The sequence below is a fragment of the Bufo gargarizans genome, chromosome 1 (genome assembly GCF_014858855.1).
Source record: "Bufo gargarizans isolate SCDJY-AF-19 chromosome 1, ASM1485885v1, whole genome shotgun sequence".
In the NCBI taxonomy this organism is placed as follows: Eukaryota; Metazoa; Chordata; class Amphibia; order Anura; family Bufonidae; genus Bufo; species Bufo gargarizans.
This window is the reverse complement of record NC_058080.1, coordinates 610672683-610694960: the sequence shown is the minus strand read 5'-3', so window position 1 is coordinate 610694960 and position 22278 is coordinate 610672683. Positions and strand designations below refer to the sequence as shown.

The 22278-nt window shown below is 44.5% G+C and overlaps 1 protein-coding gene across 1 annotated transcript in view; it reads right to left on the bottom strand.

The window, feature by feature from the left end:
* Positions 1-2114: 2114 nt before the first annotated feature.
* The window catches only part of PRRT4 (proline rich transmembrane protein 4), a 47041-nt gene continuing 26877 nt past the window's right edge, over positions 2115-22278 (bottom strand). The window contains exon 3 of the mRNA XM_044291149.1: positions 2115-4231. Within this exon, the coding sequence (XP_044147084.1) occupies positions 2307-4231 (1925 nt within the window). The 3' untranslated portion in view covers positions 2115-2306. The remainder of the gene's footprint in view (positions 4232-22278) is intronic.

Here is a 22278-nt window from a genome sequence, read left to right as displayed (position 1 = left end):
CACACGTCAGTGTTCGGTCAGGGATTTCCATCAGTGATTTTTGAGCCAAAACCCCTATGTGCCTGTAAACATAGAACAGGAGCAGATCTTTCCCTTTTGCCTCAGGCCTCATGCACACGGCCGTTGTTCGGGTCCGCATCCGAGCCGCCATTTTGGCGGCTCGGATGCGGACCCATTCTCTTCAATATGGCCGCACACTCCATGTGCTGTCCGCATCCGTGGCTCCGTTCCACGGCCCCGTTAAAAAAATATAACATGTCCTATTCTTGTCCGTGCTTTGCAGACAAGAATAGGCATTTATATTGCCGGCTTCCGTTCCGCAATTCACACACCGTTCTGCCTCATTCCCACACCAGTGTTTGGTCAGTGATTTACATCAGTGATTGTGCCCCAAGGCCAGGATTGGAGCCTCCACAGACATGAGGTATAAGGGAAATATCTGCCTCTGTTCTGTGTCTACAGCTGCACCTGGTTTTAGCTCAAAATCACTGATGGAAATCACTGACCGAACACTCACTGTGTGAATAAGGCCTCATGCACACGACTGTTGTGTGTTTTGTGGTCTGCAAATCGCAGATCCGCAAAACACGGATGGCGTCCGTTCCGCAATTTGCGGAATGGCGCGGACAGCCTTTAATATAACTGCCTAATCTTGTCCGCAAAGCGCGGACAAGAATAGGACAGGTTATATTTTTTTGCGGGGCCACGGAATGGAGCAACGGATGCAGACAACACACGGAGTGTTGTCGGGAATCTTTTGCGGCCCCATTGAAGTGAATGGGCGGCTTGGATGCGGACCAAAACAACGGCTGTGTGCATGAGGCCTAAGGCCTCTTTCACACGGGCATCCCGAATTTGCTCAGGATGCGTTGCGTGTGCATTGCTGGAAAACAGCGGGAGTAGGCACGCAATTGCAGTCAGTTTTGACTTAAATTGTGTTCTGATGTTAATTTTTGCGCGAGTGCAATGTGTTTTGCACGCGTGTGAAAAAAAACTGAATGTGGTACCCAGACCCGAACCCGGACTTCTTCACTGAAATTCGGGTTTGGGTTAGGTGTTCTATTCATTTTATTATTTTCCCTTATAACATGGTTATAAGGCAAAATAATAGCATTCGCAATACAGAATGCTTACTAAAATGTGCCTTGAGGGTTCAAAAATAAAAAAAATGTACTCGCCTTATCCATTTGATCGCGCAGCCGGCATCGTCTTCTTGCTTCTTCTTTCAGGACCTGCAAAAGGATCTTTGATGACGTAATCATTGAGCATGGTGACGTCAGTGCAGGTCCTGCTGAATTAAGCGATTACATCATCAAAAGGTCCTTTTGCAGGTCCTGAAAGAAGAAGCAAGAAGACGATGCCGTCTGTGCGATCAAATGGATGAGGTGAGTTAATTTGTTTTATTTTTTTAACCCCTCAATCCACATTTTAGTAAGCATTCTGTATTAAGAATGCTATTATTTTCCCATGTTATAAGGGAAAATAATAAAGATTGAGTACCCCATCACGATCGTCTCCTAGCAACCATGTGTGAAAAATCTATGGGGCCTGCGTTGCGTGAAAAACACACAATATAGAGCTTGCTGCGATTTTCACGCAACGCACAAGTGATGCGTGAAAATCACCGCTCATGTACACAGCCCCATAGAAATGAATGGGTCCGGATTCAGTGCGGGTGCAATGCATTCACCTTACACATTACATTGCACCCGCACGGAATTCTGACCAAATTGCTGAAGTGTGAACTAGGCCTAGATGTCCCAGAAGTATGACAGGTGTGCATGAGGTAGGTTTGGTTTTGTTCAGGTATATTTGTCACAGTAAAATATACCTGTTATCACAACTGCGACATTTTATTCTTCTGCGGTTTTGATCTGGACTGTCCATTTGTTGTTCAGTGTCCAGTGTTGTATACCACCATATATAAATCCTTGGCTCACACTTTTAGATATTGGGCCACACTCTGAAAACTAGAAAATGCATTAATACAGAAAAATGGCAGCCAAATACTATATAAATATGGCATTGTCCATGTCTCTATAGATCCAAGATGAAAAGTAATTTATCGGGTCTAACCACTGCACAATTAAATATTTTACGGCTCAATAAAAGTCTTTGCTTTTAAAGATGGTAAGCTTTAATGATTAAATATATAAAATACGTTAAATCTAAATACATCTTATCTTGATTCTCTAGAATGGAAACCACTCTCATATATAGATGTCAGTTCTGACAACAACCACATCTGCCCAATATATGTGCATCATATGTGAGATGTCTGCTTGACTCTTAATACTGCATTTCATTTACAAGTCAATGGTGTCACTGCAAACACTCAAAGCATCGATTGGACCAAAAACATTTATCAAGTCATCTCTCAGGCTATCTCCTGGCTGAGCTGTAGTATCCAATGACTCCTTTGATGGTGAAGTCAGTGTATGGTATACCTCTTTTGATTTGCAACCTGGCTCCTGTTTTCCTTCAAGCTTGCAAGTTGAGGGAGCTACATGTTCTGGACTGGAACAAAGCACCAAGGATGATCCATCCAATGACATTTTGCACAAAGAGCTAGCAGTGCTCTGCTCTCCTCTCCATACCCCTGGAGACGAGGACGCTGGAGTGTCTTGCCTTGTGGTTGGAATAGGCTGTATTAATGGTAGTCCTGCTTCTATCTCCATGCAAGAAGAAGTTCGATATAGTCCCCTATCAGAGGCCTTTTCTTTAAAGACACAGTCTTCCATTTTTGTGGAACTTTTTACTGTGAGAGACAAGCTACTGGACAAGGTAGTGCCATGAAAGAGACTCTTCGGTATCAAAGATTCACTGAAAAGTGCCTCATCAATGCTTCGCCTCAGGTTGATTGGAGATGGGGGGTGAAAATCAACAGTCGAGTCACTGTCTATTTGCACACTAATATACGATGGTGTGTTGTAACCATGGGGAAGGGTTAAACCTTGAACCTCAAGGCTTTTGTTGCTGTGGTAAATTAAGCTGAGGTCCTCTCCATGACTTAGGCGTTTTTCCACTAGAGTGTAGAGTGGGAAGAATTCCGAGTCACTCCTAGCGATGGTGTCACAGACAAGTAGCTTTTCATGTTGAGAAGAAGCCCACTGATGACTGGTTTGTAATATAGGTGCCTTCATTGTAACATGACCAGGGGAAAGACGAAATACCTGTGTCCAGCAGTTGGTTCTTCCAATCTCATTGGCACAAAAAATTGGGTAGGCTCCTATGAGTGCAAGAGGGAAACAGATTCCAACTTCACAGAGGCTTGAGCTTAACTGGAAAGCCCACCAAGGCCAAGGGCTAAAAACAATGGAACCACCATAGCCCAGGGCGTACAGTACAGCATACAATTGTAGGCCGGCATTTAAAATACCAAAACAGGCAGACAAAAGAACTACATGTGTTGCTCTGCACCAGTCTTTCAGGTTTGCAATAGGACATCCACTGATATATTCTGTAGGGGGAGCAGAACTTTTAAGGTCATAGATTTGGGTGCTTTGGGTTCTTGCAATGCAACAAAAGATGAAGAAGGAGAAAGACAGAACAACAGTTAATATGACATAAAATCCCCTGGAAACCAGAAGAAGGAAGGGGAATTGCTGTAAAAGATCAACAACTACAACTGCTCCTCCTGCAGTGATAAAGTGAAGCAATGCTGCAGAAGCTAAGAGGCAGAGCCGTGGAACGCTTGGAGATGAGTGCTGAAGACGGCATCTTGAACACAGCAAGAGGAATGCAATACTGAAGCTTGAAGTCATACAGGGAAAGGCTAGGTCATGCAGAAGCAAAGCAGTGAAAGCCGGGAGACGATCCTGGTGACCATATGCATCATAAAAAAGGGAGAAGGCTCGGCTGACACCTAATGCTATCAGCAGTAGGTGTAAAAGTGAGAAATAAAAACCACCTGAGGGGCATCTGAACACGAGGCAGAAAATGGAGAGTAAAGCAAGTAGAGCCACTGATCCATATAGCCCAACAGAGCCATATACCAGAGCTTCCCAAGCAATACCCCAGTCAGCCACAGATGTATTCCAGTCAGCATGCAGTGTAATAAAAATCGGTGGAGAAGACAGAAGCGGGGAAAGTCCAAGGAGAGTGGGTTCTACTTCATGGGGAGTGGGCCTCTGAGTCATGCTGAAATCACATTTTTCAGAACTAGAGTGATTGCAGTCCCAAGAAGCAGGATCTGTTGGGGCTGTTGAGCCATGCAAAATAAAACCAGTATCTGCAAAAAAAAAAAGAAAAAAGTAAATAGGTAAATTTTATATCACAAAATAAAAATATACGTGTAAATATTTTTTTAATAGGCCTTCCCAGAATCAATATTAAAAAGGCTGTTCTACCATTAAATGTTATTGTAATACAATTCTGCATAAAAAACTAGTTACTTTTGTAATATTTCCTTACAAAAATGCTTTATTTGTGAGATATTCTCTTTATTTTATTATAATGGCGCCCCATGGTATTTGATCTGTATGTTAGCGTGAACCTTCACCTACTGAGGTGCTTGCACACGCTCAGCTCCATCCTTCAACTGCAACTAGCCACGTTTACTGTTCAAAGCTGTGACAGGCAGAGAGCTGGATCAGAAAGGACATGCCCCTAAGGAAGGACACCCCCTGAGCTGTGATAGAGAGCTGCAGCAGCAGAAAGGAAACTCCCCAAAGAAATCCAGAAGAGCAACTGGAGCAATGGACAGGGGAGCTCTGGATCAATGAGCTTCAGGGCTGGTTGTTACTTGTTAGAAATAGATAGTCATGTAAAAAATGGAAATCAAACATTTTATAGTACATCAATCATCACATAACCCCTTAAGGGTCCATTCACACGTCCGTAAGTGTTTTGCAGATTCCACAATTTGCGGGCCGCACATCGCCGGCACTATAATAAAAAATGCCTAATCTTGTCGGCAATTGCGGACAAGAATAGGACATGTTCTATTTTTTTGCGGAAACGGAAGCACGGATGCGGAAGTGTGGATGCGTATAGCACCTTCCGGCCCCATTGAAAATTAATAGGTCTGCACCTGTTCGCAGATGTGTGAATGGACCCTTAAAGTGTCTGATTAATGGAGGTCTTACTGCTAGGACCCGCCACTGATGACAAGAACAGAGGTCCCATGTTCCCCTTTTGAATGGAGCAGCCATCAAACAGATGTGCTACCACTCCAAAGTCTATGAGATATGGGACTAATGAAGAAAGCCAAAAGAGGTCATCTTCAGCAGTCTCACAGAATTCGAATGCAGGTTCAGTATACATGCTTGACTTCTGAGGGACACTGTGTATATGGGATGTGTTGATTTTGGGACACCTCTGCACAAATGTAGTCTCAAGATTTGTATACCTCTTATTTGTAGTGTGGAAATCTTGAGAAGGCAATTGTCCAGGGGTGCGCTAGCTCGGAGACCACTGATGTCTGGTACAAAAAAATCCCTGTAAGGCATCATGCACACGACAGTATTTTTTTGCGGTCCGCAAAAAGGGCTTCCGTTGTTCCGTGTCCGTTTTTGTTTCCGTGTGTCCTCCTTTATTTTTGGAGGATCTCCAAACATGAAGGAAAGTAAAAAAAAATCTAAGTTTAGTTTGCCATGCAAATTATAGTAAAAAAAACGGACGCGGATGAAAATCTTGTGTGCATCTGTGTTTTTTCACGGACCCATTGACTTGAATGGGTCCGCGAACCGTTGTCCGTGAAAAAAATAGGACAGGTTATATTTTTTTCACGGACTGGAAACACGGATCACGGACGGGGATGACAAGCGGTGCATTAGCCGAGTTTTTGACGGACCTATTGAAAGTCAATGGGTCCGCAGAAAATCATGGAAAACGGAGCAACGGACACGGGACACAACAACGGTCGTGTGCATGAGGCCTAACTGGGATTGTAGCAGTGCTGATCGGCCTCTGATTGGGATATTTATACCGAAACCAAAGCATTTCAAGTAAGGCCTCATGCACACGGCCGTTCTTTCATTCCGTGTCCGTTGCTCAGTTTTTCGTGATTTTCTGCGGACCCATTGACTTTCAATAGGTCCGTTAAAAACTCGGCTAATGCACCGTTTGTCATTCGCGTCCGTGATCCGTGGTTTCAGTCCGTCAAAAAAATATAACCTGTCCTATTTTTTTTCACGGAAAACGGTTCGTGGACCCATTCAAGTCAATGGGTCCGTGAAAAAACGCATTTGCATGGCAAACTTGACTTAGACTTTTTTTTACTTTCCTTCATCCTCCAAAAATAAAGGAAGACACACGGAAACGAAACGGATCACGGAACAACGGAACGCCATTTTGCGGAACGGAACACAACAACGGTCGTGTGCATGAGGCCTAAACCTTGGCAACTCGACAAATTCAAGGCCTTTTATTCCATTGAGATTACTGGCTTTCCATGCACAGCTATTCTCAAGGGCAGACTGGGAACTTGATGTGGTCCTGGAAAAAAATATAAAAAAGTAGCTCCATATTGTGGACAGGGCCAAATTGACTGAATGCGGGGCAGCACAAGTAGGCGTGAACAGCGTTACCATACTACAGCACATAATACCACCCCAGTAGAGCCAAATACCACAGTGCAAATGAGCAAATTGGAGCACCAAGGAGCCTGCCAGGGTCCTTGGAGCACTGCTTTCTTACCGTCCCTGTGCTCTGCACACTTCCCCCTTCCCTTTGTGGGCAGCAGCGGTGCTCCAAGGGTCATTTGCATATAAATAAATAAAACATATCTCTGCAGCTGTTTAAAGGGGTGTCCCATGATTAATGTACAAATGACAATCGAACATCATATAGTACAGACCGGTCTTTTTCTAACAAAGCTAGAACCAGCCTCGTACTTCACATGGGTCCAGAGATCTCCACACTCATTGCTCTAATTGCTCTGCTAGATTAGTATGCTGCTGGTAGTTCAGGGGGAGTGTCCTTTCTCAAGGGGCATGTCCTTTCTGCTGTAGTTGAAGGATAGAACTAAGCATGTGCATCCACCTCGGAGAGGTCTACAGAGAAATTTTAAAAAGAACAAACAGAAGGCGGTTTCATTGAATAATTTATAATTACTTGCAATTACAAAAGTATTCAGATCCAGGTGACTGTTAATAAACTGTAGAATATTTTTTTTGTGGGACAACCTCTTTAAATTTAACTTCCCCGCTATTAGAAGAACATGTCTGTAAACATACAGATAATAATAAACCATCTTGGTCATAGCCATGGATACTCATCACACTACTGGAACTAAACCAAACCCATAGAAGGCTGTTCGGACCTCACGTCCATAAATGATTGCAGAATATTACTAATGAAGACCTAAGGGAGAACCTCCTGGTGCAGTGCAGTTTGTACCAAGCATCAGGACAAGAGAGTCTTACTGACAATCCTCCTCCTCTACCGCGGTTTATATTAAAACTGCTGTTTTTAGGTTCTAAAATACTGCTGAATTGTCTGGATTTCCTACAAGAAAACCATGTTTCTGCTAAACGGTGCTTTTAGCCTTGCAATTCCAATAATAAATGGCAGACCCAGCAAAATGTCTCTTTTCTAGGAAGATACAAAAATGCAACACAAATCTGTAGGCAGAATGAACAAAATAAACACACTCATTGAAAATCGAATAATAACACATCCAGATAGAAATATTGGATTGCTGGAAAACTCGGCTGACAGTTCTGTCCCAGGCAAGCGTGTAAATGATTAGAGGTGTGGTCTGATTAGACACTGGGTCTTACCACAAGAGGGTGTAAAAGTGCTTCCCTCGCCCTATAAGGCTAGGTCTACACGACGACATTTGTCGCGACATTTTGTTGCACTAATGTCACGCGACAATTTTTATAATGGCTGTCTATGGTGTCGCACTGCAACATGCGACATGTTGCGACTGCGACAGTTGCAGAAAAATCCATCTTGAATGGATTTTCTGCGACTGTCGCGTCGCAGTCGCAGCATGTCGCATGTTGCAGTGCGACACCATAGACTGCCATTATAAAAATTGTCGCGCGACATTGGTGCAACAAAATGTCGCGCGACAAATGTCGTCGTGTAGACCTAGCCTACAAAGGCTCTAAGAGGCTACTTTTGGGTAGTGTACTTCTTAGGGCTCATGCACATTTAAGTGAATGGGTCCGCATCCATGATGCGGAATGCACACGTCCGGTGTCCCGTGTATTGCGGACCCGCAATGCGCCCACGGGGCACACAAGCAAGTGCGGATGTGGTGCAATTTTCACGCATGGTTGCTAAGATGACAGTCTATTCACTGTATTATTTTTGTATCTGAATTAAAGAATGCTATTATTTTCCCTTATAACCATGTTATAAGGGAAAATAATAAAATCTACACAACACCGAACCCAAACCTGAACTTCAGTCAGTTTTTTATCACGCGCGTGCAAAACGCATTGCACCCGTGCGATAAAAACTGAACAACGGAACGCAATCGCAGTCAAAACTGACTGCAATTGGGTACCTGTTCACACGGGTTTGCCACAATACACCAGGGACGCATCCTGAATAAATCAGTCAGGCCCGTGTGAACCCAGCCTAAGGCCTTATGCACACGACCGTTGTTGTGTTCCGTTCTGCAAAATGGGGTTCCGTTGTTCCGTGATCCGTTTCCGTGTGTCTTCCTTTATTTTTGGAAGGATCAACAGACATAAAGGAAAGTTAAAAAAAAGTCTGTCAAGTTTGCCATGCAAATAATAGGAAAAAAACGGACGCGCGGACGCGGATGACAATCTTGTGTGCCTCCACGTTTTTTCACGGTCCCATTGACTTGAATGGGTCCGCACACCGTTTTCCGTGAAAATAATAGGACAGGTTATATTTTTTTTCTAACGGACTGGAACCACGGATGCGGATGACAAACGGTGCATTAGCCGACTTTTCAACGGTCCGCAGAAAATCACAAAAAACAGAACAACGGACACGGAATGAAACAACGGTCGTGTGCATGAGGCCTTAGAGAAGCAGGATGGTCGTTTTGACAAATTGCCCGACATCTAGGCTGTTCTGACCTAGCTGTTAGGCGTTGTTGGGAGCCGTGATTACATGAGGGCGAACACATGGAAAACAGGCTCCCTACAACCCATCAGTAGAGATGATCATTTCATCCACTGACAAGCACTAGAAGCTCCCACAGTTTAGCTGTCCGTGATCCAGACAAAGGTAGCACCTTCATTACAAACCCCCCGTTTCTGCTCTCATTTCCAGGCGGGTTGTACAAGGAAATTTGGTGTCATGGTGCCCATTTCTTGTCCTGCAGCCAACCACCGTCGCCTTAGCTTAAAGTGGTGTCCTGAATGAGAAACCTGGACCGATACAGAATGGAACTGTATCGTCTTTAGCGATGATTTCAGATTCTGCTTGGGATCCCATAGAGGCCTTGTGGTGTGTGTTTCAATCCTGCCTTTGCTGTGGAGCAACATACTGCCCCAACTGCCAGTGTGATGATCTGGGGAGCCATTGCATTCGATAGTTCGTCACCCCTAGAAGCGAGATGAGGGACACTGACAGCTCAGCAATATGTGCAGGACATCCTGCAACCAAAAGTGATCTGGAGCACTCCTTCAGTTTTTAAGTATCAGATGTTGGACAAAGAACAAACAGCAGGTGGCGCTATACAGTTACATTTTATTTAAAGGGAACTTGTCACCTTCAAAAACCATCTGAAGCCACCAGCAGTACCTGACAGTAGCCAGAAGCTTGTTCCTGACCATTGTTTTGCTCCTGAAGGCAGATGCGGCAAAAGCTCCGAAAACGTTCCTTTATCCCCTGACGGCGCGCTTCTCTAGACATGCTTGAAGTCAAGGGGGCAGCGACTGCTGGCAACTTCAGATGGTTTTTGGAGGTGACAGGTTCCCTTTAATAACATGTAATAATGAAAGTATTCAGATCCAGGTGCTGGTTTGAAAATCGTAGAATATTTTTCGAGGGACAATCCCTTTAAGGGGCAGGAATGAGAAGATTATTCATGGACTGGACTAGCGACTATATGATTGTTTTAGTTAAAATCATCCATTTTGAACAATTAATGTGTATGGCCACTTTTAGGCGAGGGCTACACTGGTTGGATTTCTTGCGACTGCCGCGACGATCCCATTAATTTCTATGGGATCACAGCTACCGAGCGATCCTGTCTGCGACAGGTTTCGCGTGACCAGTGTCACCGTGTAGCCCTTGCCTTACTGTATATTTCTCATCAGTTTTTTTCAGCTTTAGCATCAGCATTAGACTGTACTGTGTGAATGAGTCCTAATAGTGCTTAAAGGGAACCTGTCACCGGGATTTTGTGTATAGAGCTGAGGACATGGGATACTAGATGGCCGCTAGCACATCCGCAATACCCAGTCCCCATAGCTCTGTGTGCTTTTATTGTGTCAAAAAAAAACGATTTGATACATATGCAAATTAACCTCAGATGAGTCCTGACCCTGACTCATCTCACATACAGGACTCATCTCAGGTTAATTTGCATATGTATCAAATCGGGTTTTTACACAATAAAAGCACACAGAGCTATGGGGACTGGGTATTGCGGATGTGCTAGTGGCCATCTAGTATCCCATGTCCTCAGCTCTATACACAAAATCCCGGTGACAGGTTCCCTTTAATCTGGAATCTCTTCTGGTGCAGCCAATGGACAGTTCAGGTGGGAATCACTTTTATTTGACATGCGTTTCTAATCCTTATTTCTGTACAGCCATAAACGAGAAAGGTACAAAGCCCGTTCTCAGATGGGACCATATGGACAGTTGTCATACCTGTCTACACTGAAGATTATTTTTATATGCGTCAGTACTCTACCCCCTCATTTCTACCAACCCAAGAGAGAACAAAGAAATATCACAGGTTGCAATGCTGTGATCATCCTCCACGAAGACGCGCACGTACAATATACCAACATAAAAGGGTAAAGTAGTAATTTGATTCCCTTTCCACAGAGATCCAGAAAATCTTGTTATCAAACAAGGCAAACGCCAATTTCCTGTCTGAGAAACCTTCATGTGGACAGTAACTGGAAAATCCTGATAATATGCCCTGTATTTGTAATGTACTAGTTTGAGCTCTGGTTAGGCTACTTTCACACTAGCGTTAATATTTTCCGGTATTGAGATCCGCCATAGGGTCTCAATACCGGAAAAAAAAAATGCTTCAGTTTTGTCCCCATTCTTTGTCAATGGAGACAAAACGTAACTGAACAGAACGGAATGCTCCAAAATGCATTCCGTTCCGTTCTCATACCGGAGAGCAAACCGCAGCATGCTGTAGTTTTCTTTCCGTCCTGGGATGCAGAGCAAGATGTATCCGTCATGACCCACAATGCAAGTCAATGGGGAGGGATCCGTTTTCTGACACAATAGAAAACGGATCCGTCCCCCATTGACTTTCAATGGAGTTTATGACAGATCCCTCTTGGCTATAGTGGCATAACGGATACAGACGGTTGTATTATCAGTAACGGAAGCGTTTTTGCTGAACCCTGCCGGATCCAGTAAAAGCACTAGTGTGAAAGTAGCCTGGGTGCACATCACAAAGTGAAGGCGAGCACACCGCGCATGTGTGGCTGCCCTCCATTTATTTCTATGATAGCAGCAAAAATAGCTGCACGCTGGCTCGGCTATTTCCGTCAGTTCCATAGAAGTGAATGGAGCGGTGGTTGCACATGCATGGCCGGCGTCCATTCATTTCTATGGGAGTGCCGAAAACAGACGAGTGGCTATCTTCAGAATTCCCACAGAAAAGAATGAAGACGCCAGCGTGCAGCTATAGTTGGCGCTCCCATAGAAATAAATAGAGGACAGCCGCACATGCTCAGAGCGCTCTCCTTCACGTTGGAAACTTTGTTCTAGAGATAGGTGCGGGTCCCAGAGATGAGACCCGCACCTATCTGACATTGGTGACATAGCCTTGCCATATGCCACCAATGTCTCAGGTGAGACAACCCCTTTAAATGTGAAGTTAACACAGCATAACCTGGAGATAGCTGATACCTAAGTGCTCTCCATGATTATACAGCACATACATACGGTATAATCACAGGGAGATGCAATCTGACTACAATGGAGGTATTCTGATCTAGCCACATGATAAGCAATGGTCATCCCAACATGCAGTGCCCTCCATTATTACCACTTTCCATGAAAGACATGGGGCAAAAAAGAAGTTGTCCACAAGTAGAAGGACAATGACGTGTACGATAGCTTTTATGGGACAAAACCCCAGCCTAAAAACTATGGGTAAAAGCATGGAAAATCCTATTAACGATAATGGGAGTAAGGGTTATATCAGGCACTGCTTTATATGCTTTCTCTGTGCAGTCTACCAGCCAAAGCGTTTACTACTCTGTCATTTCTGGAGAACTGGCACTCCTCCAGCGACGTCAGACTACCTAATGTTTAGGCGCAATGCCTAACGGAAGTGTTGCCTGCTTTTGATTTAAGAGCCATATGTTTAATAAAAAAAAATCTAAAATCCATTTTCCAGTGAGCTGGTTTTCTCTACTCCTTGCTTATCTCCCAATAATTGGCTCTTGGTAAATGCCTCCATAGAAGGCCCCACCGAAAAATGACTGCAATGACCAATCCCAGTCATAGATACAAGTCAGAATACGACCATGATAATGTCTGATCTCAGACCACCAGCGAATTCCAGAATGAGGATTTCTGCACGGGGAGACATCAGTCAGCACCTCCATTTGATGACTATATCACAATGACACATATGTACTGTGGTGTACTACGACCCCCATCTACCAGCCCCCCAATACTCTGCACTATTACCCACATCCATATGGACCAGAACCCCACTACTGGCTGCACTGGTGTTACTGCAACCCGCTGAGGAGTGTGTGGAGAATGGGAGTGATGGCTGTGGCCCTAAGGCCTCATTCACACGGCCGTTGTTTTTGGTGCGCATCCGAGATGCAGTTTTGGCGGCTTGGATGCGGACCCATTCACTTCAACGGGGCCGTAAAAGATGCTGTCATCTGGCCCCAGGAACGTTTCCCTGGCCACACAACCGTCAGACTGTGAGTTTGTACCAACCTTACTCGCATCTCAAGCAGTTTGGTATGTAAGATTCTACTTATTATCTAATGGAGACAACACTGGTCGCTGTGGTGCAGGTAATATCAGGCCATGCACTGATTTATAGTAGGATTATCAAGCGACTGTGATTATTGTTTCGTAACAATTCTGCGGTCTGAACTCTACAGCTTAGGAGTTTCTGTGTGTACCAGTGGTCCCATGTTTTTGTGCGTTTTGCCCTTATATCAATGCGCTGATAGCCCAATTTTAGGCCGCAATTTTTTTCTGTAGTGACCTGTACAAGTATTGTCCCCTGATGAACGCTCTGCTTTACCTGGAGGGGGAAACGCGTTTAGACCTGTGATATTTGGGATATATAATGTAATAGGGTCTTTCTAAGGACAGATCAGTCCTAGGTACGCGGACAGAGTACATCTACCATCAAGGTGTATCTCTGGGCTGAGCAGATGGTGGAGGGTAAGACTAGGGACAGTTAACTCCCTTTCCAGTATGCCAATATCTCAGCCTCCCACCGCTTATTTTTACCCGTTGATAGCTTTCTACACACCAAATAGGATGTTTCAATCCAAGTTGTATTTCAATTTTATATGAAGCAATATAATAAAAGTTAAGTTTTAGGACTTTCAGTGCCCTCAGTGATACACATGTCAATGTGATTAGCATCCGTGTATTTCACTTTTTTCAATCAAATGTTTTATTTTCTACAGTAATGTTTTTGCATGAGATTCTGAATTATTGGTTATGGAAATATATACTGATCAAGTAAAACAGCCAGTGCACCCTGCTGTGGTGTGCAACTGGCTGCATACAGAAGGGAAACATAAGCCTCATCTAATCAGACAGCTTGTTTCATTTCCAGGCCACCCAGACGGCTGATGGCAACCCTAGATAATCTACAATAAATGGTCATCTCATCGCTCACGCGGAAAACAGATTCATCAGCCAGATATGAGATGACAGCCTTGTCACGGACTGGACATCAGCACTACCTACTAACCTACTTTCCAAAACTCAGGCGATTCCCAGGAAGCCGATGCTCGTACAACTCACTGCGGAGGAAGCTCATATGATATGAAGTGTTCTACAATGAGCACATTGTAACTGGTTTAGGTAAAATTAAGAATCAATTAGAAATGGACTAGAGAGATGATAGATAGCTTCTGCTACTTAGAAAAGTGCTCCTGCAATGTGATCTGACTTGCTTTACAAGCTTTGGGTCAACTTTATGCTATAGAAAGAAATATACTTAAAGGGGTTGGCCACTTTCTGGTTACTGTTGACCAATGTCTCCGTAAGATGATTTTGTGACACTTACTAATATAGCCTTTGTTGAAATTCTGTGGTATTTTCTATATTTTCTAAGGTATGCCCCTTGTTTGCCAAGTCTTTTGTGATGTCCATGGAGAGGTCCTGTCCATAAAATGGCTGCTAATGGAGAGTCATGTGACAAGGCAAATCGCCTCCATATGGTGTATTCTCTGTTCAAACACACTGAATCTGGACTAAACTCCTAACAGAACAAGTGCAGATGGCAGGAGCGGTGTGTCTGAATTGAGGAGACATCATACGGCAGTGATTTGCCTGGTCACATGACCCTCCATCAGCAGCCTTCTTATGGACAGCACCTCTGTGTGGACAGCACAAAAGACATTGTAAACAAGGGAGCATATCTTATAAAATCTAGAAAATGGTGCAGAATTTCAACAAAGGCTATATTAGTAAGTGTCATATTATCATCTCAGAAACATATTGGTCAACAATAACCAGAAAGTGGCCAACCCCTTTAAAGGGTTATTCTAGCAGGAATAAGTTATCCCCTATCAACTGGTTGTCTGAGCCTTCTACTCCCTATTTTACAGGAGCAGTGGTCGGGGCATGCATGCTCTATGGCAGGGGTCAGCAGCTGTTGTGAAACTACAACTACCAGCAGGCTCCGTTCACTTCTACAGGAAATACAAGAACAGCCAAGCTGGGAGTCGTAGGTTCACCACAGCTGGCGTGCCGAAGGTTGGTGATCCCTGCTCTATGGGATCTCCAGCAGCTCCATAAAGTTTTAGTGAAGCATCTGTACATATGCGTGATTGCCGCTCCATTTATACATGGAACACTGAACCCTTATTCTCATGATTGGTGGGAAACCCAGTAGTCAGACCCTCCACCACTCTAAATGGTATCCCCCATCTGGATGCATTGCTGGCTCAGGAGCTCCTGCTCTTTGGAATGCATAGCACTGTGGCTCTGTTCCACCGACCATGCATGGGGAGGGGAGACAATGATGGGAGTGAGATAGACTGCACAAGGGACTCTTCCAACCCACACAGAAGCACGTTACAGAGGACACCCATTCTGGACACACAGAAGCATGACACCAGCCAAACTCAATCTGCAAATCTTTTTTCCAGGTAAAGTAAAGCAAAGCAAAATGATGTCTCCGGGTCATACATTATAGTATTACATGTGCAACAGGCCCGAGAAGTGGGTACTGTAGAGGATGGGCCTAATGATGGTAATAGTTATTCACAATGGCAGTCCTCACTCTAGCATTGTTATGAGCCAGTCACACCTTTTCTTCCCTTCAGGGCACTGACTGGCTGGTTTTTGGTGCGGATTAGATGTGGTCTTGCTGAAGATCTCACCCTTCATTAGAAAAGGCTGAAATCCACAGCTAAACCCACAAACATAAATTGACATGCGGCAGATTTCTAAATCCGCACGGTAGGTCAACTTTCGCATGGAAAACACCCGCAAAGTGTATATGAGATGTGTCTCATCTGATACACTTTTCTGGTTCTGTACTACGCTGCGGTTTCTCCTCTCCCATCTCTCACGCTGTGCAGAGACATTTTGGATTTATCTACGCCTGTCGCTGTAGGTACAATCTACAGTAAGACGACCCTAATAATCACTACAGAGGTAGTGTTATGAACATATGAGCTAACTGAAGGTCACATACATCATATGGACATACATATTCATCCTGCGGACCTCCAGAGCCGACACAGCTCAGCATGCCATTAAAGTTAATCATAGCTTCCAGAGACTGGTGGCTTCATCACAGCCGGAGAGCCACCGGTTACAGACCGTCAGTAGAGACATATGTAAGAAGCACATCAATAACACACGTGAGCGGGGGGGATGGGGGGGCATTTACTTACAGCGCTTTGCCGGTTTTTGGAGTAAAAAAAAGTTTAAAAAAATTATTTTGCAACTTTTTGAATGCTTCTGTGACAATATTTTGTCACATGGGCTGTTTTGCTCTGTGCTCACCATTCGGGAGAGACAGGGTGCGGCGGGGCATCAGGCTTGACACATTTAGGATCTTTTACGCCAGGAAACGAGGCTGGAGTCGTTTTTACTTCAGGTACACAGACTGCTGACGGTGTGCCTAATTAATAATGAGCCCTGTACCTCATCATAAGTTAGGCGCTTTCTCTGCCAGTGTAGGGGGGAACAAAGGCTTGTGTATAACGCTGGACTTTGTAAATGACCCCCAGTGAACAGCTACACAGGCAATGATAGCTCCCTAGCGAACTAACCTGCAGTTTGGTATGCTGGATAGTGTAGTTCAGTACATTAGCGTCATTGTTTCTGTTCACAGCGGGACCATGACAGCTCCCATTTGTCAGATTGTTGTCAGACAGTACCTAACAGATGACTTAGAATGGGATCTATCAGTCTCCCATTGGGGTGTCAGTATTTCTGATGGCAAGAAGAGCTCTGCAGACTGCAGAACAAAATACTGGAAACCTTCCAGACACCTCCGAAAAGCTAATGTGAACAAAGTCTAAGTGCAGGCAGAAGATATAGACTGCTTCTTTCACAACTTAATGGAGTGCAGCCTAATGCACTAGAATCCGAGCAGCTAAATGTTGTGTAAAGGTGCCCTTAGCCTCAACACCTGAAATATTGCGTAATGTCATCCCGTATTTGAATGATCGCAGCCATGACATTAAAAAATCACTCAGTTTTCTTTCATACACGTCGAAAATCAAGTACTTGTATCTACAAACCACTTACCAAATCACTGCCGCCCCAGACGCCACACAGCAGCCCCTTCTGCAACCAGTGACAACCATTCAACTGTCATTATTTGTCACTGTCAGTGCCCTGAAGCCCTCGCCCAACAGCTGCAGCACATCATGTGACACCCGAGGCACGCCAGCTATGCTGCCTCACTTCTACCTTCCTATATATTTCTGAACGTTTTGCCACCGGTTGTGTAATAATTCCAAAATCCATCATTGTTGCTGTATGAAAAGGAGAATATTCCGTCTATTGCTTCACAGCTGGATAACGTTCAAAGTGTCAATGTGCTCTACTATTTGGCCCTAGTAGTGGAATCTATTAGGAAACCTCAGCACAGATTAAGTGAGAAGAACAGGGAAGGGTGGGGGAGAAGCAGTAACCGAGAGGGAAATCAGACACAACTGAGCCGGAGGACCCGAGTATGGGACACAGATGAGCAGGAAGGGAGAGGATTCCTTACAGACAAAGATCACTGAAGGAGAGCGGAAAATGAGACGCATATCTCCATCTGCTCCATAGGTGTAGGTCTGAATGACAGTCAATACAAATTGCTAGATCCAGTCATTCCAGCTAGAGAGCCATGGCTACCTCCAACACTGTTCATTTCACCAACTTCAGATAGGTCTTATTCAGCCAAATTACCATCAGAAGAGGCTTGAGAAGTGGCAGCTAAATGTGTGGTCTAAAGATGGCCATACACAGTCAGTAACTGCTCGTTACCTTTCCCGGCTCCACCATACACATACAGTTTGGCTGAGTGTGTATGTGTAGTCAATGGGGACCGAGGAGAGATCTGCTGTCAGGCACATCTCCTGGGGGAACACAAACATCAGTCTGCCCAATCCTCCTCTTCCATGACGTCATCAGGAGCTCCCCACACAAATTAGATTGTTGGCCAAACCTGCCATTCTCTATGGGCTTGGACTAACAATACAATAATGTGTATGGGAGACTTAGGGCCAGTTCACACAGTTTTTTGGCACTGATTTTGGAGCGTTTCCACCTCAAAATGAGCTCCAAAAAAACCGCCTCCCGTTACATTTAAATGGGAATTGGCAATTGTTTATTTCTATGAGGAAAAAATAAGCAGCGTGCCGTTTCCTGGGGCAGAATCCACACTGAATTTCCCATTGAAATGACTACAAGCGTAAAAAAATCAAATAAACAGCTCTGTGCGTGTCCATGGGGTTTTTGCACAGATCTGCGCCATTAACCACAAGCTGAAAATGCAGTTTTGTACTGAAGTGAACACCCACTGGTTAAAATCAAAATATGCAAAAAAAAGCTGAAAAAAATAAATATATATATTTGTAGGCGGATTTTCAAAATGTATTGTGTGAACATACCCTGCACAAGGTCACTTTCCACACCTAAGAAAAAAGCAGAGTGAACGTAAGATTTGTCTAATCTCATACACTTTGCTGGTACTGTATTACACCGCACAAAAATCTGTGGGATAAAATGGCATGTAATTCGCACGGTGTGTAGCCAGCCTTAAAGGGGATGCATCATCAGGAAATTGCCCATTGTTTAAATCAAGTTTTTATGTTAAACATATTTTTAAAGAATTTTTGCTGATTTTATTTTTTATTTTCCATGTCAATATCTATATTTTAGAAATATTAAAATATTGTAATTTTCACAAGGGCCACTAAGCCTAATAATAGGCTTGTAATAAATTAGACGAATCTACAGCAGTCCGTGAGCCTCGTCATAAATTAGGCAAATCTACAGCAGTCTATGCACCTGGCATAAAAACTACTCTAGTCCCTTGCCGGAGTAGTTTTTCACCAACATTTACATCTGTTTCCAGACATAAATGTCATTTTGCGGAACCAAATTGCGAACCCATTCTTTTCTATGGGGCCGCACGATGTGCGGCCTGGCTCCAGAAATGCGGACCCGCACTTCTGGGTCCGCAATTCCGTTCCCGAAAAAATAAAACATGTCCTATTCTTGTCCACAATTGCGGACAAAGACAAGAATAGGCATATTCTATTAGTGCCGGCAATGTGAGGTCCGCAAAATGTGGAACGCACATTGCTGCTGTCCGTGTTTTGCGGATCCGTGGATCTGCAAAACACATTATGGACGTGTGAATGGAACCTAAATTTGACGAAGTCCCAGCCCCACCCAACTGCCGAACACGATGTAAGGCCTCATGCACATAAACAGCAGGTCCACAATAAACGGGCACCGGCTGTTTGTGCACAGCATCAGAGATGCGGACCCATTCGTTTGAGTGCTTCTGCGGTTTTCTGTCCGTACCTCCGCATGTGTGAGATGGGGAAACAGCTCTCATTGTCTGAACATTGTGTTTGTTTAAATGAAGTTAAAGGGGTTTTCCCATCTTGCTAATTCGTCCTCACCCGCAGCCAGCTCTGCTGTTCACTTCCTGGTTTCCTGCTTCTAAGGCTGGGCGGGCTTAGTCAGTTTGAGTGACGCCCTGCCACGCCTCTTTCTGACATCACACTCCTTGCTGTGCTCATTCATGTGTCTCCTATGGCCACCGCTTCTCTCCCGAATCCCTGAGCAGCGCCTGCGCAGAAGCCATTTTTTTTCACCCAGCCGGCCACTCATTGCAGTCCTGATACCTCATTGTTGTCATATGGTATCCCATAGATACGGCCACAGCTCGCGTCCTGAATTCATGGGCCGCACTTGCGCAGAAGACCCAGCCGGCTTCCCATTGCAGTCCTGAACGCACACGCTGCCGTGCATGCGCAAAGCTTATTTCTTTAGTGCCGCGTCTCATACAGAGTCACGCTGCATACAGCGCATGCACGGCTCTGTATTAGGCGCGGCACTGTAAAAAAATAAGCATTGCGCATGCGCAATAAACAGACGGCTAGGTGAAAATAAAGTATCTTCTGCGCAAGCGTGGCCCCTTCATTCAGGGGGTGAGCGGTGGCCGTATCTATGGGATACCATATGACAAAAATGAGGTAGGAAGGAAAGAAATTTATCAAGAAGGGTGGGAATTTGCCAGTACAATATATTTTCAAAAATGATCACTGCCAAATCATTAACAGATTAAACAGTGATCATTGTGATTGGAATACCCCTTTAAATGATCTGGACTGACATTCTGCTGTTTGGCCACAAGATGCCGCTGTTTCCAAGACACAGCTAACAGACTGCATATATTTTCATATTCATGAGAGTTGTGGTTTTCAAAACTTGCTAGAAGAAGCAGCAGCCATCCTAGGGTACTTTCACACTAGCGTTATTCTTTTCCGGCATTGAGTTCTGTCCTAGGGGCTCTATACCCGAAAAGAACTAATCAGTTTTATCCTAATGCATTCTGAATGGAGAGCAATCCGTTCAGGATGCATCAGGATGTCTTCAGTTCAGTCTTTTTCACTTTTCAGGACGGAGATAATACTGCAGCATGCTGCGGTTTTATCTCCGTCCATAATTCCGGAACACATTTTTTCCCATTGAAATGCATTAATGCTGGATCTGGCCCCGAATGTTCCGGCAAAACGGATCCGGCATTGCGGTCTGCGCATGCTCAGACCGCAAAAAATGTGAAAAAATTAAAGCCGAATCCATTCTTCCGGATGACACCGGAGAGATGGATCCGGCATTTCAATGCATTTGTCATATGGATCAGGATCCAGATCTGTCTGACAAATGCCATCAGTTTGCATACGTTTAGACGGATTCGGCAGGTAGTTCTGGCGAGGGAACTGCCTGCCGGAATCCTCTGCAGCAAGTGTGAAAGTACCTAGAATCGAGCTGGACTAAGGAACTGTGTGTGAGCAGAGGATCTGATGAATCCAGGAGTGAGAGGACCCCTCAGTGACCACAGCTGCAGCTGAGTGAAGCTGATCGTTATCCAAGATCCAGATCCTGTCCAGGGAAAGCAGGATTGTTTCCAGGAAGGCTAATGAGAGCTGAGGAACAAAGCTGCATACCCTGCTGGACCTCATGTTTGCTGGAGAGACTGGTTGTTTGGCTTAGAGTTATCAGCGGATAAAGAGCAGACCCGGGTTGGTAAGATCGTGCACGCACCTCACTGCAGTGTTGGCGCCTAGAGACTAAGACCAGGCCTGTAGTTAGCTAGTTAGGGTCTCTGCTTTGTGACAGGTCTAAAGTGTTGCTACAGTTACTACAAGGACTCCATTACTTAAAGGGAAATTGCACATTTGAGAGCTAATAAACACCCCCACAAACTCAATCCAGTTCAGCGTTTTGCTCAGAAGTAATATTCAGGCACGTGCTACCGGACTAGTCATGGGAGGGGGAATACTATAGAGCATGGTAAGATTGTAAACTGTTGTGTTGCACCGCAGGCTAGCCCATACTAAGCACCCAAACAATTGTTCGTATTTGCTTCAGGGTAATAATAGGTATGGCACGGCAGTTTTAGTTGTGCCCGCCAGTAGGTAAATTACCACAAAATTTCCTCCAGCATCCATCAGAGGGCGCCGTGCTATGCAACACAGGGGTCTCAGCCTTCCGGCTGGGTCTATGTAAATTTATTTTATGTTCCTAGCATTTGTGTTGTGTTTATTACCACATGTTAGTAAAATTCTGTTTTTGTAAAAGCTGGTGTTGGAGATGCTTTCCTCGTTCGTGACTTCACTGTATCCTGGGGGAGCCCTCCCCGGTACACGGCTTACACATGTTCTATTTTTTGTGGTGTGGGCAGATCACAGACCTAATCAATTGGCATTTCGGTCCATGCCTCCACACCACAAAAAAAAATGAAACTTGAATGGGTCTGCATCCATCTGCACCAGCCACATGTATGGTGCCCATGCAATGGGGACTGCAATTTGCATTCCCCGATGCATGGAACGGGCCATGCAACTAAATTTTGTAAAACGGCCAGCAAAAAAAAGTTACTGTTTTAGTCGTAGAAATAGTCACAAGTCCCTTAATTAATAATCCCCAATGAGTCCTCTCCAGACTAATTACATTTTACATTTTCACAGTTAAACATTTCTAAATTCTGTAAAACGCCTGTGGACTCAAAGGAAACGGAATGCACACGGGGTAACTTCAGTTTTTTTTGGGGACCCATTGAAGTGAATGGATCCGCATACAGTCTGCAAAAAAAACAAAACGGAAAGGACACAGAAAGAAAATACGTTTGTGTGCATGAGCCCTTAGTAGTATTGAACAGATGCTTTGCACTAGCTGGTGGATTGAGATGGCATTAGGGTGATGCCGCACGTTCAGGTTTTTTGATGCAGGAGTGGAT